This window comes from Gasterosteus aculeatus, chromosome 2, assembly GCF_964276395.1.
Source record: "Gasterosteus aculeatus chromosome 2, fGasAcu3.hap1.1, whole genome shotgun sequence".
Classification (NCBI taxonomy): Eukaryota; Metazoa; Chordata; class Actinopteri; order Perciformes; family Gasterosteidae; genus Gasterosteus; species Gasterosteus aculeatus.
In genome coordinates, this window is record NC_135689.1 from 4,065,204 (window position 1) to 4,091,919 (window position 26,716).

Sequence of the window (26,716 nt, forward strand, 5' to 3'; positions counted from 1 at the left end):
CTTTAGCAAGAGCTCGTTTGCTCTGCGGTCATTTCCGTAGAAAAAGGTCCGAGTGAATCAAGGTGATCGGAGCCTTTTTTTTAAATGTTTTCTCCATTTATTGTATTTACAATATGTAAACACGAACACAAACTCAACTCACACATGCGCACAGGAAATCATGTCCATCCAGAATGCAGTTTCTAATTATTCCTGACCATTTCTTAACAGTCTGATGAAGATTTAGGCCAGTTTTGGATCACAACTTAAACAGAAGCTTCACTTAGAACTGACATTCATCTGAAGTAATTCATTTTCCAATTTTTATTTTAGTTTTTAGACACACTATAAACATAAACATACTATAAAAACATATAACACTATAAATATTGTTCAGGTATTTTCTTACAAAAACTGTACAGTTTACATTTTTCAGTTCGTTTTTTTTTAATAAATCACACATTTGTTTTATGTAGGTCTATACAATGTTTTAACAACAAAACAAAGTTGGTATGAGCCAAAAATGCCCTCGCTGACAAAGTTCAAAACGTTACATATGGACTTGCATTGACAAAAATATCTCATTTGACAATAAGTGGACATGGTTTGAAACAAAGATATAACTTGCATAACTCAACATACTTCTGATGGCACCATAATGAATGAATAGATGAATGAATAGCAACTGTTGGTGGCTGTTTTTGTCTCATAATATTGAGATCAGTCCACTAAATGATACAGCAAGTAAGTACTTAAGAGCAGCATTGGAAAGTGTAGATATTCTGTGGGTCGATACAATCTTGTTCAGACTTGAAACAAAGTGGTAACAGAGCTATAACAAAACTACAATATGAAAACATACCACCTCACATTTTATTTCTCAACACATTACTTTCACATTGTGAATCCACCCGAACACAGACGACTTGTGGAAACTGCGAAGAGAGATGGAACAACAACAACGACGACGACGACAACAGAAGAAGTCCAGCAAGCAGACGCACACATGGGAATGGAAAGGAATCCAAAGCGGTGCGTCACAGCGCCGCAGGCCTTCAAGCACCAAGTTTGACACCGTGGGCCCCCGCAGCGGCCCGGCGAAGGAGCGGCAGAGTCCGTGTAGTGTCGCCGTTAGGTCACAGTAACGCCAGCGCTGTCCTTGCTCTTGTCAATGAACGCGGGGGGGTTGCTTTTGTCCGCTGGGGGCCCGGCGCCGGAGGGCAGCGGCTGCTTAGGGGGCGAGAGGCTCGACGTTTTGACCGAAGGGTCCGAGTTGGACTCCCCTTCTGGCTCCTGCTGCGGAGCCGTGGCTGCAAAAGGGAAAACAAAGTATGAACTGAGAGGGTGGAAACTACATCGGCATCTTTTGCCTCTTCTGAACCCCCACAGGTAGAGAGAGGCCGTATTTATATCTGTATTTGTTATTGCAAATTCATACTTTTTCCCATTCTGTGAGATATATGAACTTTGAGGATTTAGTGCTTGTGGTGAAGAGGGGCTGAGCTTATTGGAGGAACAACGTCACATCCATTATATATTTTACATTTATTGCAAGATGCTATAGCATGAAAATAGAAAGCAGGGAAGCCTTGGAATTTCCATTTCCTGTTAAATTTAAATGCAGTAGTCTCTTTCAAAACAATAAAATAAATTTCACATTAGTGAATGGAGATTGTCTTTCAATTCAAACCTGGATGCCGTTTAGTAATATTTTAATAGTAATTTTTTTTTTTTTAGCATATTGTCCCAAACAGTCATAAAAGTTGATGATATCTGCAATACAGTAACTGAATATTGATTCATATTTGATCAGTGCTGCAGGCTGACTGAATTCGACAGTGATTGACAGACTCCTTCGCTCTGATTGGTTGTTTTTCTTCACTTTAAAATGAGGCAGAGGAAGCGGGTTCTTCCGATTATCCGACTCCTGTACTTCTGTCAGGATATAGTGACGGCTTCATAAACGGTTATTCCTATATAAGCTACGAAAGACATCTTTAATCTACTTTTTCACAAAAGCAACAAGGAAATTAGAATTATATATGTTTAATAATACACAAGAAAAAGTCAGACATTAAAGTACAAAAGCTTTAAAATTTTTAACAAATCTGGTTAACATCGGGAGAATTATTCATCCCGATGGCAGAGAAAACAGTGTATAATCCTCAACAGTGTATTACACAATAACTTTACCAACACGTGTCTTTCATATCAAGTAACACATCAGTTTGGATCACAGAACTTGGGGATTTTATACTCGGTGCCTCGTCTGCAACAGAAAACACTGAACTGGGGAAGTGCTCACACTGAGAAAAACGCAGCAGCAGCGGTAAAATACCGTCACCCTGCCGCTAACATCCACTTTAAATAATAAATAACAAACAGTAAAATACTTTAGTGTATATTTTTGGTCTCTGAATATCTGCGGCAGACAGATTTGTCAAATAATCTCAATTTAATGTAATAAATTAGCCCGTTTTCGTTAATAACCGCTGTGCGACGACTTTGTGCATCGCTGCACTCAACACAACAGACTGTGTCCACATTCAGTCCTCTCTTGACCCCTAGTGTGCTGTGAGTGTGGACATATTACCTGACTGTGTGCAGGACTTCATGTGTTCTGGCCAGTGGGCCTGCTGGCAGGGGTAATCACAGTAGCTGGTGTTCCAGCAGCAATAGAAGATGGCCTCCTTCCTGCAGTTGGCGCACCACTGTTTCTTTTTAGTCTCGTCCACCAGCTGCTGCTTCTCCACCTCCGTCTGCTTTTTCACCTCAGCCACCAGGCGTTCCCGCTCCTGCTCCAGGCTCTGCCTCATCTCCGCCATGGTCAGCTCTGCAAATAAAGTCACAACTAGTTGAAAACTGTGGTCACGTGTGTTCCGAAAAAATATTCATATAAAACCTTTTTTTTAAAAAGCCCGTACCGAGATTGTGCTTCATCTCGGACAACTCCTGCTGATGCAGCCACTGGAGCTTCTCGATCTCGATCCTTAGCCGTCGGATCTGTGGCCAAATTACACGGAGATCAGAACTTGCCGAGTGTCATTATGACATGTTAAAAAAAAAAAGCATCAGCCTGCAGGCCAGAATTCACCTCTGCAATTGTGTTTCCTGATGTGCTTTTGGAAAGATCGTTGTAGATTTCGGTCATTGTCCCTTTTATTGTCTCCATCATCTATTAGATTGTTTTGCATAACAGAAAGCGTGTGAGGTTAACCAACAGTTTTAACCACTTGTTATAAAAATTTTAAAAAGGAAAGACAGAAGTTGTTGAGTTAATAGAAAGTAAAATTGGCCAAATTACTTTGTTTGTGTACTTGGCTATATCCGCAGCCACCTCCGCCGAGCCTGTCGGGATCTGCACGTCTCCCGACGAGGAGCCGCCAGACGTGACCTGGGCGGTGGTGGACGAGGGGGAGGTACTCTGAGGCACGTCTTTTTGACCTGCGTCAGGACCAAGGGGGAATAATACATCCATCAGTACACAGTTTCTCTTCCGTTTACGTTTTCGTCCGATGGCGCCGGCGTGCACGTACCCTTGGCAGCTTGTCTGGTCTGATAGCGGCTGCTCGAGGAGTTCTGCTGTTGCGACGGCGGCCGCTGGGGGCTGCGCGTCCCCGGGCTCTGGGCCGCCGTCTCCCCCGGCGACTGCTCTCCTTGCTGCTGCTGCTGCCTCTGCACCTTCTGCATGTGCCACTTCTGAGACGACGTCTGGAATTTGGTCGGATTCCAAACCACTGCTCGCTGCACGGCCTGAGCGGTCTCCTTGGGCAGCAGAGGGCGCTGTTTCTTCACGGCCGCGGGCAGCGGGGACGTGGCGGAGGCCGAGGTGGAGGCCGGGGAGGGGACGCCGGGGGAGCCGCTGGTTGCCGAGGTGGCAGCGGGCTGGGCGGAGGCCGCAGGGGAGACCAGGTTGAGGGCCGCTGGGACGGCGTGCTGCAAAGCGTCCTTCAGGTTAGGGGCGGATTCCCGGGACGGAGCGGCTGCTGCAGCAGATGAAGGCGGTTTACCTGAACAGAAGACCAACAACAAGTGTGAGGAATTCTGAGTGTGTAAATTGGGCCCTTTAAGCCCAAAAAGGAACAGGATTTTTTTGATGACGTGCAAAACTGGAGGAGTACGCCAATCGTTTCCACCGTCCATTAACAGGTGGAAGTTAGCTCAAAAAATACACTCCACATAATATGATAAAAAGTGAGGTTAGAATTGAGGTCAGCAGCCCTCTCAAGCCACTACTCTAACGCATGTGAAGAGTGGGGTACATCAGCCACTGGCATAACATACCAGGACCTCTGACCAAACTTTTTCTGCTTGAATTGCATTGTGGGTAATGTAGATTTTGGCAAAGAAGAAGTGGAAATTTTATTTTGAAAAAGGACTTTCATTGAAGCTTGATGCACTTCTGTCTCTTGTGTTGACATTTTTGGGGGTCTTATCTCCTCCAAGTCACAAAGAGGACCACAGGGGACAAATGGACCCAATATGTGCAAGGCCTCACCTTCCAGCTTGGCAGGATTCGGCTCTTTGACAGCTTTAGCCGCAGTAGCCCCCGGCTCTCTCCTCGCCCTCTTCGAGTCACGGCCTCCGTGTTCATCTCCCAGGTCGATCACCAGCTCTCTCTCAGAATCAGAGTCCTGCTCTGCCGCCGCCGCCGTGGCAGCGGCTGCTCGGCCCTCCTCTTGGGCTTTGGGTTTGTCGGCGGGGGGCTGCGTCGGCTTATCCTGGAGGCCCCGATCGGGGACACCGGCGGCCTGCTTGTCTTTAAGCGGCGGTTCCGGCGCGGCTTTACCCGCTTTCCCCGTGACTCCCTCCTTAATCTCTCCATCCGTGTTTGCTTTGGGCCGCTTTCGGTCGGCTTTGTCGTGCTCGTCCTGGGCCGAGTTCTTTGGCTTGTGCTCCTCGTCGCTGAGATACTCGCTGTCACTCGAGTCGGATTTCTCAGAGTCGTCAGAGTCACTGTGATCCACACCTTTGTACACGTCCTCGGAGATCTCGTCTATCCCTTGAGGGAAAAACATACATTTGAAGTATGAAAAAGAGTTTGAACACTTTCTGTCAGACAGAGAGAACAGAATTAAAAGTATTTAGTAGCTAATAGTGTTTCCAAACACCGACTTTAAGTCAGTAGAAGCCGCACCTCGTTTGATATCACATGCGTCAGCTTTTGGGGTAAATTTAGTATTTAATGTTGAACAAGAATATTCAATTAGGAAAAACAGTCACTCATAATTTACTGTATCTGAATCTTAAAAAATATTTTTCCCTGGTAATGCACAACAGAAAACAGACCAAATAAAAACAGAAATATCTGTTTCTTTTTGTACAGTATGAGAAGACGATGGATATGTACCCAGCTGTGCCTTGCAGCTCTCAATTGTCTTGTCCAGGCTCCTGATGGGCCTCTTTGGGGTCGGAAGGGAAGCCGACGCTCCTTGTTGCTGCTGATTTTGCTGTTGTTGTTGTTGTTGCACGGTCTCACTCAGCTCCTTCAGATCCATCTCAGCCTTCACCCGATCTGAAGGGAAACGTTCAATATCAGTAAGTACAAGCCGACATTGCGGCGATCGTTGTTCTTTTGAACATCTTCATCACAGTATATTTGTTCTGTTGGAACTGACCCAGGTTGAGATTGAGGATGCCACCTGTGCCGGCCGTCCTCTCCTGCTTGGGGACCAGTCCCGGGTTAAAGGGCTTCGGGCTGCCCGACGCGTTGCCTGCAGGACCCGTCTTCCCCGAGACCGGAGATGCTGTGATGGCAAATGGTAAACAGCTTTTTAAAAGAAGGACATGGCCAATTCAAACTGGGCCCCAATAAGCGATTAGCCATTTTACACATAAAGTGAAGTCGTATTCCTGCAGGTTGAACCTCCTTTCACGCCATCATTTAATAACCTGCCGTAATAGAAGCATCAATGTCCATTTACCGGTACAGTCCATTGATTCCTCCCCAGTGCTGTAGTGGAAGGCCGGATTCCTGCCAGGCTTTTCCATGTCCTGCTCCCCATCGGACCCCGTGTGAACCGAGGAGTTGGTGCTCATGGGAGACCGGGGCATGTCCGTCATCGAGACCCGCCGACTCATGCCGCTGGGCGTGGAAGTCTTGCTGAGGACCATCTTAGGAGACGCAGTCATGTCGAAGTTGAAGCGAAGCTTATCCGCCTTCTCCGTTTTCACGGTTCCGGCGCCGGGGTTGGAGGGGTCCAGCAGCATCTGGAGCTGGTTGTTGGGTGTGAAGGGAGTGCGGAAGGGTGCATAGTTGAAGACCCCGAATTTCTTGCGAATGTTCTCCACGTAAACCTCCATCTCCTGCATGGCGCTGTTGAAAATGCTCTTGGTCTTCTTCACGGAGAAGGGGATCTCTTTGGACATGAGGTAGCAGTTGTTGATGGGGACCCAGGCCCTGCGTGCAAGCACCACAAAACATTCACTGAATTACGACGACCACGATAATCAGTTAGCAATTAAGTTTTGGTTCCAACAAGCCAAACGGCTTCAGATCCTCTGTGATGCTCCAAGGCGTCGCTCACCTGTCGTGCTGCCCGAAGAAGCGTGCGTCTACCTGCCCGTCCTTATCCCGAAGTGCTTTCGCTGGCCAGAACGGAAAGCCCTTCAGCTTAGCCCAGACCAGAGGGTGGGGCGGACTCTGTGGGGTACGAAGCAACAACGATTACAAACCCCACACCCCAAACCGCAGCTAAAGTGCATCGATGTGCTTAGGGCGGAGTAAGGACCTACACATGGCTCACAAAACCAGTTGTCCCTTTTTTGGACGGAAGACAGGTAGCACTCTGGACACACCTCAATCTCATTCATCTACAAAAACATTACATTACATTAGTATATAAATCAGACACATTTACCCCAATGTTTGCTAATAAGTCATTCTTTACCTCGTGTTCACAAATCTTCACGATAACTTTTGCAGTTGCTGTTAATTTGTGATTACCTGAAATATAGTCACCTTAAAGTCACATTCTTGTTATTGTCAATCAGCAGAGTCGAGGGATGTCTGACACGTGTGCACATGGCCTACCTCCGTTATAGATGATGCAATTGTGTAAGATCCATTTCATGTCAGCAAGAAAGGCTTCAGTGCAGCCATACATTTTCTTTTTGATATTCTATTAAAAAAAAGGTGAAATAATCAAATTAATGACGAGATACTGAAAATATTCAACATTTTTCCCAGGACAACATTTGTTCTATATGTTTCTTGTTTAATATGGTACTTGTATATTTTATGCTTTGTGCGAATGCCGCACACATTATATGTAGTATATACACACACAAACATACACACGTATCCCCAATAAGACTTTACAGGTGTTTGCTGTCCTGATTTCTTTTACCATTGTATCTTCAAATAAACATCAATCAAACACAATATTACCTTTTCTAAAGTAGACACGTCCATGGCGTGGAAAATGTACTCTGCGTAATCCGGGTGCTGTTCCAGAGACACCGGTTTCTGAAAAGGTTCCGTCTGGAAGAATAAAAAAAGATGATCATTCTGCCCCAAAAGTGTCATGTGTGGATACATTTCTTGGAATTTGTTTGTGCACAAGACTAAATTCATGTTAATCTTATTTATACAGCTTAACATCACAAATTTGCACAGAGAAGGTATCATCTTAACAGAATTGGTTGGATCGTGAGAAGACTTACCCCAGGCTGCTTAATCTTTTGAAGTGCAAATTTGAGCAAGTAGGAGAGCTGGTCTATTGTCAGCATCGTCATTGCTTTGCTCTGCGTTTCGATGCATTCGGCAACTGTTATTTTCTGCAACGATAATACGATGTTTTAAATAATGGATCGCCCATAATTACACCAGCATACACCGAAAGGACATCGGACCTCATTCACCAACTGTCTCCTGAAAAACCCACTTACATGGTTTTCACGCAGCTTCTGAAAATAATCAGTTTATTTGTGATCGGATCTTAAGAAGAAACAGAAAGTGCAGAACTTCTGACGCACCAGATGATATTTTACCTAACTTATAACAAATCCTCATTCCTATGCAAATCCTGGTTAAATCATTTGCTCGTAGTAGTCAAGTGGTCCTCTGGCAGAGTAAACCATCTCCTCGTAGACGTTCATGTGACGGACAAATGGGCTCAATAAAAAGAGCTTTATGCTGCACCGTGCAAAGCATTACAATAAAGTCAATCTCTTAACAGCATTTAGTGCAGGATTTTTGATAGTTATTTTCGTATTTTCCCCTGGCACAAATAAAGAGGACAACTTGAAGTACTTCCACGGCACTGGCGTTTGTTTTGTTGTTGTTTTGTACGCTTGTGCTTCACCCGTTTTAGCCTTTTGTCCGGGCGTTTCAGTGTGTGTGTGTGTGTGTGTGTGTGCCGAAGGCCGTTCATTCTCATGCCCTTTCATGGAGATCGGCAGGGCGTTTACTGATAACAATCAGCAGGCAAACACGCACACACCTTGAATTTAAGGAGACGATAGGATTTGTCATTACAAGGAAACAGGAACAAACAATTCTGCGGTTCAAGAATATGTTCTGAAACTGCCAGAGACTTTTCTCAGTAATAAAAAAAAGTGTCAGTGAATGAGGCCCACTGAAACCAGTATGAACAACCTGAACTTTTGTTCAGTTCATCAGGCTTTCTTCTGTTCTGTCTTCTGTCAGCTTGTACAAATTATTTTGCGCCTTAAAAGAAGTGCATAGCAAATTCCCCTCCCCCCCGAGCAGTTCAAAATCCCAATTTTCGAACATCTCTCGAACTCGCCGTGTGAGCGGTCAGCCTGCCGGGGGGTTTCACACCGGGCGCCGCGAGAAAGGCCTGAGCGCCCTGCAGCTTTTTGGATCAACCCGCGGACAAAAGCGGGGAGATCTCACAGATTAGCTCCTTCTTCTCTGAAGCTGCACGCGACACCCGAGTCGGACACCCCCGGTTTGTCAACCGCTCGGCCACGCGCACACACGCACACAGATACACGTCTCCTGCGAGATACCTCACACTCGGGACAGAACCAGTCGCCCTCGGGCTCGGCTGGTAGTTTGAGGCACTTGGCGTGGTACACCCTGGGGCAGAGCTCACAGCAGAGCACCTGGCCCTCGCGGTGGCACAGCCAGCAGTAGAAGTCGTTCCTGCCGTCCTGCGGTACGACGTCGACAGGGTCTGTGGTGAGTGCTGGCTGCTTCATGTAGTAAAAGGGGCCATGTCTTAGCTCGGACTGAAATGTGGGCGAGAGAAACAAAAAAAAGAAGGTTTTAAAAAAAACACAATACAGAAAAAAGGTGCAGAGCAACAGAAACAAGACAGCAATATAAAGAGATGGGGGAAGCAGGGTGAGAAGCATAAGGGGAAGTGGAGGTCATTAACCACACAGGCTTTACAGCAAATAAGAAAAAGCGACAGTTTAAACTGTGAGCCAAACCAGAGTTACCCAACTGCTTTCTTGTGTGGGATAATAATAATAATAATAATAACTAGAAAGCTAACATTTCAGAGCTAACACAGGTTGGGTCGTTTACCATCAAAGTGCATAACGCTTTCATTTCTTGTTGAAAAAAGGACGTAAACGACCAAAGGTGATTAAATTATGCAGAGTAACGAGAGTGTGAGGCGGAAATGAAATAAATGCACTTGTGTCCCTGTTCCAAACCTACGAGACACACCCGTCACTCCCACGCGTCCAAACCGGTTTGTCCACCTCTAAGCTAACAGCACGCTGCCCTCCAGATCTAAATCTGTGTGCTCTCGCAGGCAGTGTGGAAGAAGTAACGCGTTGAACTTTGACCCGTGCCGTGTGTGTGCAGGGCCTCCAGTTTGTTTGCTAAAAAAAGAGACTAAAAAGGTCCCAGTAAAACCCTCGTCTTTAAACACACCTTGTTTGTGGCTCTTCTCAGGTGTCAAACTAAAAATCGGCTTTTAGGGAGAGATTTAAAGACCGGCCAACAAGCCCCACTAGATTCTTCTTTGAGAATCCTAAAGCCGATATTGTTGAGTAATCAATTATTAGAATTTAGGAACCAAGCAACACTGTAAATCTGCTGCTTACTAGAAATGTGCCCAAAAGAGTCAGTAAAATAAGTTGTTTAGCATGAGAAAAGAATATTAAAAAAAAAAGTCTAACCAGCTAAAGGAGTCTGAAATGAGTTTAATGTCACACTGAAAAGACGGAGGAGTAAAAACCGCGAGGTGGTCTTATCGTCTTAGTTTAGGATCATTCTCTCCGGCTCGCCCCCACTATCTGGAGTGAGAGGACGGGCCGCCCGCCGCGGCAACTCACCTGGTCCTTGCTGTGACAGTTGACGGCCCCGGGCTTCTTCTTCCTCTTGAGGGGGCTGGGGGAGGTGTCCGAGGGAGAGTGCCCGTTGGAGGAATGGGTGGGGCTGGACGCCTTCCTCTTCTGTGGCGCCGCGGTTCGTTCTGCTGACCCCGGAGGATCCGCCACTGGAGGCAGAGAGACAATCGGAGGTTCGCATGGCGGGGGACACAGGCCCGTATCGGTCACGGCACACACGCTTAAGATGATCTAAACACACCGCAGCAATCTAGCCACTAGAATAAATCAAAACATAAACCTTAGTACGGCATCCCCATAATCCCACATTCTTAATGACACAAAGTTCAAATTCAAATTGAGAAATTTGGCAATCGAATGCAGTGCTGAGCTCTTTTCGTCATCGGGTACCGACAGCCATCGCGCTGTACAGAAGCAATAATTGATGATGCCACTTATTTACTTATTATGCCACTACTTCATGGTAACAAATAGCTGGAGGCCTCCCCCCAAACCAACGGCTTAAACCGACTGTTTATACTTGACACAAATTCTAAAACGGGCATCCTGGATTATCTTTTGCGGCCCTCGTAGCACACAGTGGATAACCTTCACGCTGAGGAGTTCGGCGCCTGGCGAGAGGCGCTCGGCCTGGGAGACTTACCCTTGGCTCGTGCGGTTGCGTCCATCCCCTCTACCACATCGGACTCGGTCTTTATCTCCTCCTCAGCCAGACTGCAGAGCGCCGAACAAGAGCCACCCAGGAAGAGAGGCAAACACAGAGTCAGACAGGGTGCTCGGCAAGCACAAATCGGCGAAACAGTAAACAAGTGGAACACCACCTAAGGCAACGGGACCCCAGAGGACCCGGCAACTGGGACTCCTGCCGCCCCTGTTATTGTTTGCAATTTTTTTTTTCCCGCACATCCCCGACATCACGCTACCAGGTTCAAAACCATTTACGCGTCACCGGTGACAAATGACTCTGGATGGGTTCTTTATGTTCCAAGAAGGGAGAATGGCGGCGGTCGCCATGGCAACGCTCCTCTCCGCTAAGCACAAGTTGATATTCAAAACAACACAGGGCCGTTTTATCAGCCTGCAACTCGGTCCTTTAGGAACAAGTGCAGCTATGGACTGTGGTCCGATGAAGCGCCGGTCTTTGTTTTTATATATATATATATATATATATATATATATAATGGCCGAACAGACCTTTGATACGGAGGGAGCCGTGAGGAGCTGCTCAGAACTACTCGAGGAACACAGTCTCCCGACGAATAACAGTACGCGTTTCTACCAACTCCCCGCCTCCATCGGTAACAGGACTTGGACCCCGTCCATGGAGACCGTTGGACTGGCAGAAACTGATTTCCCAGTTCACCAATCCTGCTCTCGTCTGGCAATAAATGAAAGTCTTTGAGTATGTGGCTCCTCCTTTGTCAGATCAACAGAGGGCCTTGTTCCAAGGATGTAGCCTTTATTCACAAGCCCCGGGGAAGAAATCCCCCCCCGCGGACCCCTGACCGGTCACACACTCGACTAGTTCACAGCGTTTGGCTGCAGCTCTGGTTTCCAGCCACGATGATGGGTTTACAGGCCACGACTCAAAGGTCAACCGCAGTTGCTGGATAAGCTTTGTGTGTTGTTTTTTTTTCTTCTTTCTCTCTTCTGCAAGTAAAGGAATGCTCTTCACGACCCCTCCTCCACCCGTACAAAGACATTCCCCACAAAGTTCATCAAATGTCAGCGCTCTGGTAGACGCAGGGAGGCTGAAACGTGTCCTGAAGGGATTAACGAGTCAGATCTGAAGAACCCAAAAGAGATTCCATGTGATCACATCAGCTATTAAAACCTGCACTCATTTAAATACCGAGTCAACCTTGAGGTTTCCTGCACAATCTTGGTTAAACACTGATTACATTCTGTCTACCAGACTACATACCAGATACCGTGACCAAACAGACACCTCAAGGCTCTTCTGAGTACAGTCCTTGTTCTCTCGGACCATCAGAGTGAAACTTAAAAAGAACAAATGCACCAACTCCTCTGCCTGAAAAGAAAAAGCCAAACATGGCTGCAGAGTTTCTTAAAAAAAAAAAAAAAAAAAAAGGCACACGTTGTTTCAGCCTGCCAACACACACACACACACACACACACACACACACACACACACACACGCACGCGCACGCACGCACACACACGCACACACACGCACACACTAACCCCTCCCGGGGCCTTCCTGTTCCGGACTGGGTGAACAAACGAGGCCCACACGAAAACGCGCCTGCGACAGCCGAGCGGCTCTGCTACGTTTACCACTGAAAACAGAGAACATCCAGCAGCACCACGGAGCCACGACACTGAATAACATGCACACGCTCAGAGCAGAGACGTTGCCACCGGGGCGACCGATACTGAGAAGAAGAAGAAGAAAAGAAAAAAAAAAAAAAGGTGCATGCTGATCCAGAGGACTTTCTCAGATCACGAGCTGTGATCCACCACACAAGGAGAGTTAGGCAAATAAATCCACAGCAGATTCTGGGACATATTCCAGAGAGACGCGGGTTCAAGAAAACACCGAGAGTATTTCCCCTCTGCGAGCAGTACCTGATGGACAAAAAAAGGACACACTGACTCAATGCCTTTGGATTCCACTCCACTGAGAGACGAGCAGGGTTCTCCCGTCACAGAAAATGGAGGCCACAGCTCGCTCCCCTCCCCCCGCTCCCCCATCCCCCACTCCGAGGCTCAGGCTCCAGCACTGGCACATCCGTGCAGAAGGACCGGGAGAGATCTGTGAGAGATTACTGTCCAACATTTGACAAAATGAGAAAAGAAACACGGCCGTGTCAGGACAGACCTCCGGGCGCCGATCACAGCGACGGAGGACACGAGAAAATCCAGGGAAAGGAGAAGCACCCGTCTCCCTTTTTCTTTTTTTTTTCTTCTTCTTCTTTCTTATGTCTTCGATCTTGGCGTGCCTCCTTCCCTGAATACTGCTGTCATTGAATAATTAGATTTCATCTTGAAGAAAAGGGAGAGCCCGTCTGTGGGAAGCCACGCCGAGATCCCGGCAAAGCCGCGCTCTCTTCTCTGTACTTTAAAAAGAATGTGCAGTTGACTGGCGGCAGACGGACGAACGGCCTCTCCGCATGGCAGCCGAGGGAGAGCCGCTCAATGCAAACATCATTATTGCCCTCTCTGCTCTGAAACCCTCGGGATTAACACCACGGACTGCAAAACATCCTACTCACTGTGCTACACAAAACCCCAGAGACACTATCGGGGCTCGTGGAAAGACGGCCGCGCGCAGAGGGAGAAATGGACACTATTGACTTCTGTTTGCCCTGAAATCCACACAAACACAAACAATTTAAAGCATACGGCACGAGATGCCACTTTACATACAATAAAAATGTACTTTAACGACTTCAGCGCGACCCCCTTCACAAGATCGACCCCAGACTACTCTACGAGAAACACAGAACATAAAAGGTTTGACCTGGGTTTTTTATAAAAAGGGTGAATCAAAGATGGCTGTGGAATTTTCCAGAAGGCCCTTGCTCTCCCTGCTGCTCTCCCTCCGATTGTCAATCTTTAACCTCAACCGCGCCTGCAATTGGCTGGAGGGCCGACAGGGTGGAACGTTATTGGTCAGCTGTGCTACATACGAGCAGTGTGCCGGCTCCCCTCTTCCTCCTAAAAAGCATTTTTTGCTGCAATGCAGAGATCTCCCCCCCCCCCCCCCCCCGTCCTGCATTAGAGGCTTTATTATTCATTCACTTTTGCTTGCCCTTCTTCATTATGACAGTATAAACCAGAAGGGATTTGAGAAAAAAAAAAAAAAAGGCCCCTCTGGGAGATTATGTGTGTGGGTGTGATGCATAACTCGGCGGCTGTGCCATTTAAACGCTGTCCTGTTTGTCCCGACGCAGCGACGTTACACAACGCTTCTAAGTATCAGCCGAGCAATTACATCAGCGGCTCGAACGAAGAGCTGTGGAGTGAAGTCATTACGGTACACGTTCACTTCTGGTTTGGGGTTTTTACGGAGTGAATGAATCAGTGTGAGAAACACTGATTGTAACGTCACTAGTTTCTGGCCGTTGAATTGAGATCAAAACACGGCTTGCAACGAAAACACAAACTACCCACCGAGTTCAGACTGCTGAAATGCTGATACATCGTGCGACACAATGAGCGCTCTACAAAATACATAAAGGCATCATAGAACATCATAATATACATGCTTTTTCAAAACCGGTGTCTTACTAATGTCTATTACGTGTGTAAAACTGAAGAGAAAAAAACCCACAGTACCACAACAGAAAATACTGCAGTATATGCAAACAACACGTACACAGACACACACATTGTGTAAAAACCTGATAGGTCTCATGCTGTTCCTCTGTCCCTGCAGTCTGCTGTGTAAGAAGAGCTCTCTACTACACAAAATGGCCACTGTGTGTGTGTGTGTGTGTGTGTGTGTGTGTGTGACGACTGGAGAGTGGAGGAAGCAGTTTCACAACACGTCTGCACAGAAGGGCAAAGCCCGGGCCGCCAAAACCCAAGGCCCACCGACGTAATTAGAAATAACCCCCCGTCCCAAGGTCTCATTTCCCAACGACCCGACTGGAGGAGGATTTCCCTTCCACTAACAGGTTTGTTTTAACGTTCGCTCCAACTCAGAAACTCCATTTATCCTCCTCTACTGGTTTTCTTTCAATGTATTTTATTGAAAACAGTTCTGTAGGTTATGCTCTGCAATCCTTGTCCTCCTCACGAGTACGTCTGTTGCCCCCCCCCCCCGCGCGTCTATTCCCCCCGGCCTGGCATGACACGCGAGAAAAAACCAGCACCCAGCCAATCCACTTAGAAAAGCGCACACAACACCCGCCCTCTTCCTCCTCGGCTGCCCATCCCCCATTGTGCCTCCGCCAGGCTGCAACACGGGACTCGCGCAACAGAAAGGAGCTGCCATTTTCTGTCCTTCTAACTCCCCTTTGCATTGTACACACACACATAGACACACAAAAACAGGGAAAGGATTTGCCTCCTGTATGGCAGCCCGGGTGTCTGGGGCAACCCATGTGACCCCGAGACACACAGGGAGAGCAAGGGTGAGAGTCGTTGCCCAACCCCCCACCCTCCTCGGCCCTGTGGAGCGGTGAGGCCTGGCGAGGCCTCCGGTCCGCCCCAGCAGCTCCTCCTCCTTCTTCCTCCTCCTGCACACTAAACAGATTTTTTTTTTTTTCCTTCTCTCCGTTGCTTTCTTTAAGGTGTGCACACTCGTCATGAGAAACCGCCAAGTCACCACGACGACAAGAAGGAAGCCATGTTGTTATCAGAGAGTTGAGATATGAACACAAAAAAAAAAAAAAAGACAGACAGACAGAGCTTACCTCTGTGGATGCATGGCTGCCTGACACACTGTTATGTCAACACTTATGAAACATGGAGGACACTCTCAGCCGGGGAAAGGCTCCGCTCTTCAGGCGAGGCGATCGGGCCCCAGTGATGTCAGCCGGATCCTGACTGGTCGCTCTCCTCGCCGGCAGGATGCAAGGCCGCCTCTGATTGGCCGAAATGTTTCCTGAGTAATTATCTTTGTTCGGTGCAGGCAGGGGCAGCACTGTGAGTGTCAGAGACAGGGGAAGGAAAGAAAAAAAAAAAAATAAGCAGAGAGCCAGGCCTAAAACCACAAAACGACACCATTAGCGTGAGTATTCTTGACGTACCGGCCCAGTGTAACAGTGTTTGAAGCTTCCACGTGTAGAACCTGGCCGTAGTTGTCTCATTTGGAGGCTTTAGAAGTAGTAGAGATGGCAGCATGTAGTCTGTGAGGAGCAGGACACCATGGCTTCTCTGCACAAGCCTCCATGTTTTTTTGTGTGGAGAGGGCCTTTGTTTAAACTCCTCCCTCCCTCTTTGCTCTTCCCGCAGAAAGAAGAGGCTGTAGCTCCTCACCTATTTTGGCAGTTTGGCTTGCAATAAAAAAAAAGAGAAGAGGAGGAAAAAGACCTTGAGTTTTAAGTAGGCGATGCCTTTTTATGTCACGCGTTACTGTTGTTCATAACCTGAACATATAATAGACGAGCGAGTGTTTACTCACACACACAAATCAATCCTGTGTTTAGCTAATTATGGTAAAGAAAATGCAGACATTTTCCTGGTCTCCTCCTTCTCCTCCTCCATGGGGAGGAATGCCTAGATTTGAACACTGTAGGAGCTTTGTATAAAGTTTAAGGAGGGGCTTCCTCTTCAACAGTGATCATAAATCATTAAACACAAGGTTGTTCTTTTGACAAAACAAAGCAGTGAAATTAGCAGTAATTTTTTTTTTAAATGTATCCAAATACTATATAATAACCCTGCCAATAAAACAATATTTGTTTTCTCTTTTTAATCAGCTGTTGAGTACGGTTGCATTTGATATTGTTATGCCGGCGTGTGTTATATTGAAAGGTGTTTACGATTCTATAAAATGTAGACGGGGATTAATCATTTAAAGTGAAAGCAATCCATTACAAAACCAACAAAAATTATAACACACTTTATAAGCCACAACCGTGTTAGAATCGCCCAAATTTTTCACTTTTTTGTGGACCCAATAGGAAACATTAAGAGGTCACTTTCAAAATAACGTAACAAACATTAGATATAATGGCTGTGGTCACAATAATTCTCGTCCCGATGCCGTTACAGACTGGATACCGCGAAAAAGATGTGCGCCCAACGTGGGGCTCGAACCCACGACCCTGAGATTAAGAGTCTCATGCTCTACCGACTGAGCTAGCCGGGCTGTGACAACCTGTCTTTCCGCTGGGTAGATAACGGTTACACTATGGTGCAGTCGTACAGTAAGGCGGTTTATAGTGACCTCTAGTGGTAGATAGACAATAATAAAGTGTTTTCTTGAACAGGATTTAGGTAGCTAAATCAACATGACGTTATCTCCAACGCTGGTTAACCGCTCGTGCCATAAACACCACAGATAAATGAACTTCACTAACTCGCGTCAATTTGAATAATGGCCGTCGCCTTGCGTGTTTTGTTTTATTACAAAAGCTTTCTCTTGTTTGGACGGAAAACACCGCGCGCCCATCTTTGAAAATGGTGGATAAATTAGCCCGCCTGTTTGAGGGGAGTATAAACCTTCAGGTTGGCTAATGTCTGCGTCCTGTAGCTTGAATTACCTGACCGCAGGTTTTCTCCATAAATCACCAGTAAACCACAATGGAGACGTGCTAAAGCCTCCACCATCTTACTGAATGTCTGATTATTGGCTTGGCTGCCCTCGTCCAGCTAACAAAGCGTAGCTTCTGATCTTAGCAACCGAATAGTTAAAGCTACATGCAGGTGAAATAAATTACCCCAAATCCCCCACCAGTGGTAAAGGCCTTCTCTTAATTATGGGTCGTAGGTTCGATCCCGGGCTCCTCCTGCGGTGCATTCAAAATCCTACCCCAATATTAATGTGCAAAAACGTGTTTAATTTAAACTGAAACTGGTAACATACCCGTAGGAGTGGAATGGAATTACATCCACAACTTGAAATACAACATACAACATGCGGTATTATACAAATACCACAACAATAACAGCTATCAAATTGAACAAGCATACAGCATAGAAAACCGTTCTGTGATGGGTTTAACAGCTAAAAGCTAACGGGGCTTTTTTTCTGCAATTAGTTTGCATTACATTTAATAAGCAAGTCTTTTAAGAAAGCCATTGGGACACATACATAAAAAAAAGCTTGAGAGGGAAGTTGTTTTGACTTCATTGCTTCATGTAGGAACTAATGGACATGTAAAAAATGTTAGCAAAATTGTTAGCAATTATAAAAGGTGAAATACATACAATTATATTTTTAAAAACCCTTCCTTATATTGCATAGCCTCAAACCTGTCGTTTTTAATGTTTTGGAGTAGTAGTAGTTTATGAAGCACTGTTTTATTCAGCAATAACTTCATTGCGAGGATGCAACGAAATAGATGTATAAACAAAACTGTAATCATAAAGGTCATAAAACCGTAATTTGACTCAGGAACGTTTAACATTACACGTTAATACATTTGGGGGAATTCAGGAGCGGTCTTGGATGCCATTGCACCATAGGTGTAAATTCTCAAATATATTTTAAATAATGACATTACCATAATCCTGACGCTTTGGTGGATTATTCTGTAGAATCTGATGTATAATCCGACAGGCCTGTAATTTCAAATGATATCGTGCGGAAATACCGCACACAATTCCTCTCACGGTCACGTCTTTTGTTTGTGACTTGGGAAAATCCGACGCTTACGTGGAGTCCCTGAACGCAACGCGGGCCCGGGTTCTCCTTCTACGTCAATGACTCTGGGCGGTTCATGAATGGGTTTTTTTTTTTGGAGTGGGAGGGGCCTGCCGTCTTTACCAGGGCGGCGGGGGGGGGGGCTAAAAAAAAATAAAAAAAGAAAGTCGGTGTTGTGCTGTGGTGTTTTTGGTTTTGATGAACACGCTAGCAAAGCGGGTGAATGCGCGGAGCGGCAAACACCCCCCCCCAGGAAAACAGCGACCCGGTGCGGCTAGCTCCAAGACTCAGTGACGGGGGGGGGGCGGGTGCTTGTGGTTGCGGGGTTGCTGGTGGTGTGGAAGGGGGAGCCCCGGAGCCAGAGAAGTCGGGAGCCGCGTCTGTGAGCCATGGGGTTCCGCAAGAAGAACAAGAGCCCCCCGGTGCTGAGCCACGAGTTTGTGATCCAGAACCACGCCGACATGGTGTCGTGTTTGGCGATGGTGATCCTCCTCGGCCTGATGTTCGAGGTACTGTGTCACTTATCCTCATTTCACTATTCGGGTTATTCGGGTTGCCGCGGTTTAGCTCCAGTGATGCTAGCCGCCGCTAGCCGTCGTTAGCTGACATGACAGCCAGCACTGGTCTCCCCCTCTCTTCCCCCTTCTCGCGTGTCTCGCTGATCGCCACAGAAGATGGCGAGGAGGCGCAGCCTCTAACCGGTCGGATGGTGCTTCGCCTCCATCGGAAATCAATACGTGCGTGTGGCCTCTTGCTTGTAGCGTTTCGTGATGCCGATCAGCAGCAGCACCCCCACCCCCCCTTTTTTTGGGCTGGACGGATCAGCTGAATGAAACAAAACACTAACCTCTCCCACCCCCCAAAAAATGGATCACATTTGGCTCAATAAACTACCTGTGAGGATGAAGATGAGCTATAGCTTAGTGCAGTTATGAATGCCTACACTTAAAGGGGGGGTGGGGGGGGGGTCGTTGCACACACTCACTGTACCAATGGTACTGAACTTATAATATAACACATCCTTTTTTTACAAAAGACCCCTACAAGGAGCTCCTGGTGGTCCCCAGACCCCTCCTCACTAATTACACATGGACTATGTTACACCGGTCGACCACGTGTCTTTTCTGTTGCTGCGTTCCAGGTCACAGCCAAGTTCGCCATCATGTTCATCACAGTCCAGTACAACGTGACGCACGTCCTCGGTGAGCGGAAGTGTCTACGGATCCAGTTGCAACGTTACCGGATTTTCTGAACGAACCGTCAGCACTTATGTCGTTGTTTCCCTTTTGGTTTTGCAGATGAGAAAAGTGACCCGGTGAACCTCTACCAGTACGGCCCTAAAGATGCGGCCACCGTGTTTTTCTACCTTCTCATCGCGGTCATCCTCCACGCCTTGATACAGGAGTACATTCTGGACGTGAGTACATCGACGTTGTGATATCTGCACCTTCAGGTGTTCACGTCCCGTCCTGCTGCACGAAGCGCCGGCGCTGAAGAAGATGTGCGTGCTTCTGGTGACGTTGTGAGTGTTTGATGTCGGAACATAAGAGAAAGAAAGTCTCGTCTTCAACCGCTTATCCGTGGGTCGGGTCGAGGAAGGAGTATTTTTGTAGATTTTTTTTTTATTCCAAAAATAAAACACCTTTTTATGCACCGAATTCATAAGAAGGGAAGTTTGTCTTAAAGGTTTGTCGCCCTTTAATAAAACAATCAGATCTTGAAATACAAATGTCTGAGCTTTTGAAATTGCTATAATACTTCTCTGGTTTATGCTGTGAACTGAGAAACCGGTGTTTTTTATTGATTCATGGGGATCGATTGGCAGACTTGCATAATCATCTAATACTAAGCATCGTTTAGAAGAACGAGCCCCTCATATCTAAGATTTCTGTTTAATTTCAGAAAATGAACAGGAAGTTGCACCTGTCAAAAACCAAACACAGCAAGTTCAATGAGTCCGGCCAGCTGGCGGCGTTCTACCTGTTCTCCTTCATCTGGGGCTGCAGCATTCTAACGGCGGTACGTACGTGCGGGCCGAGGGTCAGGGGTCACAGGTCATTGAGACAGAGTGTTCCCGCCCGCGTTATAGTCGTCGTCTTACGCCGCGTCTCTCTCTTTCTCCAACAGGAGGACTTTGCAACAAATCCTACTTTCTTATGGGAGGGTTACCCACACACTCACATGGTGTAAGTCACAACATCTCAGTTTATTCCCATTTTAAAGGAGTGGAAATATGTTGAGCTTTTACAGGTTTTCTATTTAAAACATAAACTATTATTCTTTAACTTGCTGTGATTCATCTTATTATCTTGTATCAAATGTCCTTATCACAGCGCCGCTGTGTTTAAATCAATGTAACAGAACTGCACGTCATGCACAACGGCATCCGCCTCATATTATTGTGGTATAACTTCTGTTGAACGACCCGCAGGCCGCCTCTCACCTCTGCTGCACGCCGTGTCCTCTGTCCAGTTTTCAGGTCAAGTTCTTCTACGTTTGCCAAATTGCCTACTGGCTCCACGCGCTTCCCGAGCTGTACTTTCAAAAAGTACGCAAGGTAAGGCTGAAAGTGAGACACGTGAACCCGCTGCTCTCCATCTAAAGATGGCGGCGGCGGCGGCGTGTTTTTTGTAAGGTCATTTAAGTAGTTCCGGACACAAACGCTCCTCCTGTTGTTTCATCTCCCCAGGAGGACATCCCCCGTCAGCTCTATTACATCTGCCTTTACGTTGCCCACATCGCTGGTGCCTACGTCTTGAAGTAAGTGAGATATACATTTACTCATGATCATCCGAAGAATGAGTAAATAAAATAATAATAAGTACTGAATGGTTTTCGCTTTCATCGGCTTTTGACTTTTATTGTCCTCACACAACCTCATAAAGATCCTTTTATTAGCGTTTTTCTCTACTTGAATCTTAAAAAACACCACGCGTGAAACTGTATTTCCAGCCGTGGGCCAGAACATCTTATTTTATTATTCTTGAGTAGAACCAAGAGTCCCTTCGTTTTGATAATCTCCTTCCCTGTCGGACTACTAACCCCGAAATAGAGTTAATGTGAGCGGGCTGACATGGAGGGAGTGTCACCGCCACGCGTCCTCACGTTGTCCTCTGTCCGTCTGCGTCCCATCTGTGCAGCCTCCACCGACTGGGCCTGGTGTTGCTGGTCCCTCACTACCTGGTGGAGCTGCTGTTCCACGCCTCGCGCCTCTTCTACTTCAGCGACGAGAACAAGCAGAAAGGGTAGCGCCTCCAGTCTCGTTGTCGGCGTTGTTGGGGTTCGGCCCCTTACTGAGCCTGCGTCTCCTCCCCCCCCCCCTGCTCGTCCTGTACAGGTTTACTCTGTGGGCGCTCCTCTTTGTCATCGCCCGCCTCCTCACCCTCACTCTCTCGGTGCTGACGTTTGGCTTCGGGCTGCCGCGCACGGAGAACCAGGGCTTCTCCCTCGCAGACGGCAACTTCAACGTGCTCACGACAAGGCAAGCGCGCGCGATGGCAAACCCGCGGGAACGCACACGTTTAAACTTGGAATCCCTTTGACCTCTGTGGTTCTTAAATGTGCGTCCCCTCCCCCCCTCCCCCCTCCTCAGGATGAGTTGCCTGGCTGCCATCTGCCTGACGCAGGCTTGGATGATGTGGAAATTCATCAACTTCCAGTTGAAGAAGTGGCGGGAGCACAGCCAGAACCAGGCCTCCAAGAAGAAGGCGGCGAGCCCGAAGAGCAAGCCTCACAAGAGGGAAGCTGCCAGCAGAGGTGAGCGCTTAATCCGCTCGCCCAGACACACCGGATGTGGGACCCCGTTTCCTTTTCCCGCCTTTTCCTGGGTTTTTCTTTCTGAAAACCGCGTTTTGCGTCCGATGTTTCTGACGGCTTGTCTCGTCAGCAGGGGGTGCTTCCAACGGCGTCGCCAAGTCCGAGGACAAGACGTCGCCGCGGCCGCGAAAGGCCAAAGCCTCGTAGAGACGGGCGAGTCGGAGGAGGAGGAGGAGGAGGAAGAAGCAGCGAGCGAGGGAGTGCTGACGATTACGTCTTTACGCGACTTCAAATTCTGCCCACTTGCTCTCCAAAACACTCCCAACCGTCCCCCTTTGAGGTTGGAAGTTCAGTGTCCCTGCTAGAAGTGTCTGTTGCTCATACGTGGTTTCTTTGGAGATGGGACTGTGGGGGAGGAGGGGGAGGAGGGGGAGGAGGGGGGGTGTGTGATGGATCAACATGAGCGACTACAAAGTGTCCTTCCGTGTGAAACTACGATCACCTGCCGGGTACTTTTGAACTTCACCAATTCGACATTGTATCAGTTAACGTCCCCGTGACTCACCGAGGGGATTTTGGCTTCAGGGTCATGTAACATTGTGTCAACGAACAGGTTAACTAAGTGTTGGGGTCATTTTAGGTTTGGGCCTTATTCAGTAAAAGGACGATGGCCTTTCCTTGGAGACGGCCCTTAGGAAAGGGAAGGATCCTCAACGTCTCTGCTGTTGAGGCGCGTACCGCGCTGCCCGCCGTCTTACCGCCGCCATTCGACAGCCTCCGCCTTTTCCGAACCCCCCGACGTGTTACAGCGTGGAGGCGCTTTTGAGATGTCTTGTTTTCTGTTTGCATGCAGTGAAGGACTTTCTCGCTGCATGATGGGAAACTGGGGCAAGAAACTGCGTTTGAGGCTGCGGCCCAGTCTTCAAATGGTCAAAGCATGATGGTTCAAGGTTAAAGACACACACACACACACACACACACATTCAGTGGCCTTTTTACAACCGCTGCGAGCGGTTTGAGTTATTTATTTTTTGCCGCGAAAGACGTTATTATTTTTCCACGCTTTGACCAGCAAACACAGCGGTACACAGCGTCGATCCAAACGGTACAATCTTTCTCCAAGTGTCCTTATCATGCCGGTGTCGCTTCGCTTCTCTCGGGCGTCAGGGCACTTAAACCATGAGTTCCACAACCTCGGCGTGCGCGTGCGCGGGATGCGTCCGCGCGTGAGTTTGCTGCGCGTGAATGACAGTGGTGATGGCGGCGTTCGCGGCTTGTCCCGTAAAACAATCGCGTGCCGAGCACGAAACGTTCCACTCTGCTCACCGACTTCTGCCCCGTTTGTTGTCGTGTTACGCAATCGCGTCCTTTTAGCGCAGTAGGCCCCGCCCACCTCCCCCCGATGCCCGATTGTTCTCCTGTGCGCGAGAGAGAGATTGTGTGTGTTTTCTGGGTGTTTTTGTTTGCGTCACGTGTGGCATGTTCCGTCCTTCCCGCTTCACCGTCTCAATGATCGTGACGTCGCTGCGGAGCCGCCGGACCCGGAGTGCCGCCGCGCTGCCCGTCCGCCGTGCAGGAGAAGCTCTGTGCAGAGGCGGCCGTGCCGGCCCGGCCACAGCCGCAGTCCCGGTGCGCAGCGCGGACGAGATGCGCGCGTTTCGCTCCTTCGGAGGACTTTGGTGGCGTTTTTGACGCCCGGTGTCGGCGCGCGGCGGCGGCGTCGTAGGAGGGAAAGGAGGCGCAGAGGACGGATGTGCCGGCCTGATTAAACTGTCTCAGATGTAAAAGAGTAAGAAAAAAAGAAAAGAAAAGATTTAACCCTACACTGTTCTGAAATACGTGTCAGATTTTTAAGCTATTTTTATAGATCGGAGCCTGTTGGACATCACCGTTGTTCAGTACACACGTGTGAATATTTGTTTTGCATCCATAATGATCTGAGTTGTTGTTGTTTTTTTTATATAAGAATGAAGCTTGCTGAACTGTTGGCGTGTGCGTTGTGGCTTGAGTGTAAACGTTTGTTAAGCCCAATGGTTGCAAAGTAAACTGGGTTGTAAAACACGACGCTGCAGCTTTCACGCGTCGGTTCGAGTCTACAACCAGGAGAGCAAACACAGGTGATTCTGTGGATGCAGAACGAAACCTTTTGCAGTGGACGGGTCCTTTTTCTCACTGACGTCACGCTGTTCAAATCTCGTTTGAAGCGCTTGGCGGCCCCGTCGGACAATCGCCTGTATAATCCCGCAGGAATGCACTTCCTCTGCATAACGTGTCACATCACTGCTCACTTAAGCTGTTTCTGCGCTGATTCTCAATTCATTAACTGATCGAAGTTACTCGATTTTTTTTTCAAACGTGTGCATTTTTATAATTGTTGAAAAAAAAAAAAAGGACTGCGATGATTCAACTGTATGAGCAACCTCTAGGTGGCAACACGCTTTGACCATGAGATCACTTTAGAGAAGAAACAAAAGAAGAAACCACCACAGCAATTCTATTTCATTCTGCGTTGGAGGAGATTTGCCTCTATTTTTTCCTACTTGTTCATAGATGTTATATTTCCTTTTTTTAAATATATTGTATCTAAATTGATTTGGTTGTATATATTTATGCGAATGTGAGTTCTTATAATTTTCCTTTTGTCACAATTTTTTTTAATTTCATGTTGGAATAAAGGTTTTATTCATTACACACACTTAAACCTGTTTTTTTCCTTGTAAAATTTTTTTGTTTTACAAAAGAGAGCAAAAACCTCACGGCGTCACGGTGCTCAGTACATTACGAGAGCTGCAGATAATCATCCAGCCCCGAGGTGAACCAGCCGTTAAAACCAATCCTCCTTTTTATACGGCTTCCCTCTCGCATCACACCTGTCCACCTTCCTCCCCTCGAAGACGAGACACCCGCCTGGATTTGAAACGCTCCTAATTTATTCTACCCTTTGGGGGCCGGTGTCAGGAGACACGAGGAAATATTGGACGAATCCTCCTCTCGCCTAATTACCACCAGGGGGCAACGCTGGGCCTTTTGCCTGAGGGAGGCGTGCAGTCTGCAGGGGCATAGCTGCATGCAGACACTGCATTAATAAATCACTAGTGAGAGTGAGAAAGACAGAAACGTTGTGTTATCACACCGCGTGCGACGTCCACAAACCAAATGAAGCAGCCGGCGGCCGTTTATCCAAATATGGGAGTGTTTCTCGGACCTCCGCCTTGACTCTCCGCTGCTGTTGAGCAATTTGACCGGTGAGCTGCAAACGTGACATCTGCGTCCGTGGGACGGCGAGGTATGAGCACGAAGCAGGAGGAGAGACACCTGCAGCTCACTGCTAATGTGTTGTGTTGTTTCAGAGTAATGGGTTTTCTCTGAGCGAGCAGACAGCATGATGGATCAGTGGGAACCAGAGAGGCGGGCCGGAGCGCTGCAGGGTCAGCACAAGGACAGGAGTTCACACACTCGCTCTCCATCACACACACACACGTATACACTGTGTGGTTGTATCCAAAACACACAACCTAAACCCACTGAGTGCTTCCAAGGCGAACTTGCTGAAAGAGTCCAACAATGACCGGCTGAGGGAGAGGAGGGGGAAAAAAAATCAGCATTCCCACTTTTTTTTTTTCTTTAATTCCTCCCCTTCATCCAACGAGGATAAATCTCGTTCTGAATTGTCAGTATTATGGGTAATTTCCATATAAATTAGCTTCATTAAAAGGGGAGTACTTTCTTATTTAACGAAGCTCATTTGAAATTCTGTATTTAATAAGACATGCAATCTCAGACTCGCAGGCTAATAGCCAACAATTAGCAGGACTTTGTGTGTGCGTGGGAGTGTGCGAGTGTGTGCGTGCTCCTTTGTGCTGTTAAAAGCGCGTGTCGGTGTAATCTCTCTTGGATATTGCCGGCCCTCCGTTTTATTTTCGTTGATTGTCTCAAATGAGCAAAATTGGGCAGCAGCTGCTCTCCCAGCCGGCTTTACTTGGTTTACTATGTGACCCATGAAGCAGGAGGAGATCTGGATGGAGATCTAAGACATTGGTGCCCTGGAGGCTGCTTGTGAGCGAGCAGACGAGAGGGGAGTGTGTGAGGTGAGCAACGGAGCAGGTGTCGACCAATGAAGGGCAGTGGGGGGGAACATCTGGAGGGAGCGGTGGCACGGGAGTGCGAGGCCGACAGGGAGTGAAGACCAAATGGGTAAAGGAGGAGAGAGGGCTGTGATTGACAGCAGAGCGAAGCCGGATAATGGAGGGGAGAGCAGCGCCCTAGCAGTGTCCATCAGAGCCAGAAATGCAAATTAGAGATAAAGAGGCTGCAGACAACAGTGAGACAAATGAGGGAGACCGGAGGGAAGAAGAAAGACACATCGGAAAGGTTGTGGATATATTTTTCATCCAGCATCACACTTCACTCAATAGCCCGATTGATTAA

The 26,716-nt window shown here is 47.6% G+C and overlaps 2 protein-coding genes and 1 non-coding gene across 24 annotated transcripts; 1 reads left to right on the forward strand and 2 right to left on the reverse strand.

The window, feature by feature from the left end:
• Nucleotides 1–74: 74 nt before the first annotated feature.
• LOC120828852 (MYND-type zinc finger-containing chromatin reader ZMYND8) lies at nucleotides 75–18,607 on the reverse strand. Of its 21 annotated transcripts, none has more exons than XM_040192499.2 (22): nucleotides 18,393–18,607; nucleotides 15,972–16,217; nucleotides 15,636–15,865; nucleotides 10,895–10,965; nucleotides 10,237–10,400; nucleotides 8,956–9,177; nucleotides 7,645–7,758; nucleotides 7,370–7,462; nucleotides 7,013–7,100; nucleotides 6,870–6,925; nucleotides 6,715–6,792; nucleotides 6,507–6,622; nucleotides 5,904–6,379; nucleotides 5,598–5,726; nucleotides 5,330–5,494; nucleotides 4,478–4,981; nucleotides 3,516–3,989; nucleotides 3,284–3,423; nucleotides 3,074–3,154; nucleotides 2,904–2,982; nucleotides 2,573–2,812; nucleotides 75–1,289 (listed from the first exon to the last, which is right to left on the reverse strand). In XM_040192499.2, exons 3-22 carry the CDS (start codon nucleotides 15,647–15,649, stop codon nucleotides 1,111–1,113), a joined length of 3,483 nt encoding a protein of 1,160 aa, XP_040048433.2. In that variant the 5' UTR covers nucleotides 15,650–15,865; nucleotides 15,972–16,217; nucleotides 18,393–18,607; the 3' UTR covers nucleotides 75–1,110. The 21 variants fall into 21 exon arrangements, with proteins under 21 accessions (XP_040048433.2, XP_040048429.2, XP_077942792.1 ...); XM_040192495.2 differs by having other exon boundaries at nucleotides 6,870–6,940; XM_078086666.1 differs by lacking the exon at nucleotides 18,393–18,607 and adding an exon at nucleotides 17,430–17,615.
• trnak-cuu (transfer RNA lysine (anticodon CUU)) lies at nucleotides 16,963–17,035 on the reverse strand. Its single transcript has one exon. It is a non-coding gene; the product is annotated as a tRNA-Lys (tRNA).
• On the forward strand, nucleotides 18,572–24,989 carry LOC120828872 (translocating chain-associated membrane protein 1-like 1). Of its 2 annotated transcripts, none has more exons than XM_040192531.2 (11): nucleotides 18,572–19,041; nucleotides 19,674–19,734; nucleotides 19,831–19,949; nucleotides 20,435–20,551; nucleotides 20,660–20,718; nucleotides 21,005–21,089; nucleotides 21,222–21,292; nucleotides 21,673–21,777; nucleotides 21,870–22,013; nucleotides 22,125–22,288; nucleotides 22,419–24,989. In XM_040192531.2, exons 1-11 carry the CDS (start codon nucleotides 18,922–18,924, stop codon nucleotides 22,493–22,495), a joined length of 1,122 nt encoding a protein of 373 aa, XP_040048465.1. In that variant the 5' UTR covers nucleotides 18,572–18,921; the 3' UTR covers nucleotides 22,496–24,989. The 2 variants fall into 2 exon arrangements, with proteins under 2 accessions (XP_040048465.1, XP_040048466.1); XM_040192532.2 differs by having other exon boundaries at nucleotides 22,422–24,989.
• Nucleotides 24,990–26,716: the final 1,727 nt, after the last annotated feature.

Excerpts from the sequence above, each read along its gene's own strand:
- LOC120828852 (XM_040192493.2), bottom strand. The coding sequence starts at position 12,966 with ATGGGGGAGCGGGGGGAGGGGAGCGAGCTGTGGCCTCCATTTTCTGTG. Across the intron at positions 6,623-6,714 it reads ACTGGTTTTGTGAGCCATGT|AGTCCGCCCCACCCTCTGGT; the intron begins GTAGGTCCTTAC and ends CGTACCCCACAG. Across the intron at positions 6,380-6,506 it reads TTCTTCGGGCAGCACGACAG|GGCCTGGGTCCCCATCAACA; the intron begins GTGAGCGACGCC and ends GCTTGCACGCAG.
- LOC120828872 (XM_040192531.2), top strand. The coding sequence starts at position 18,922 with ATGGGGTTCCGCAAGAAGAACAAGAGCCCCCCGGTGCTGAGCCACGAG. Across the intron at positions 19,735-19,830 it reads CAACGTGACGCACGTCCTCG|ATGAGAAAAGTGACCCGGTG; the intron begins GTGAGCGGAAGT and ends TTGGTTTTGCAG. Across the intron at positions 22,014-22,124 it reads TTCAACGTGCTCACGACAAG|GATGAGTTGCCTGGCTGCCA; the intron begins GCAAGCGCGCGC and ends CCCCCTCCTCAG.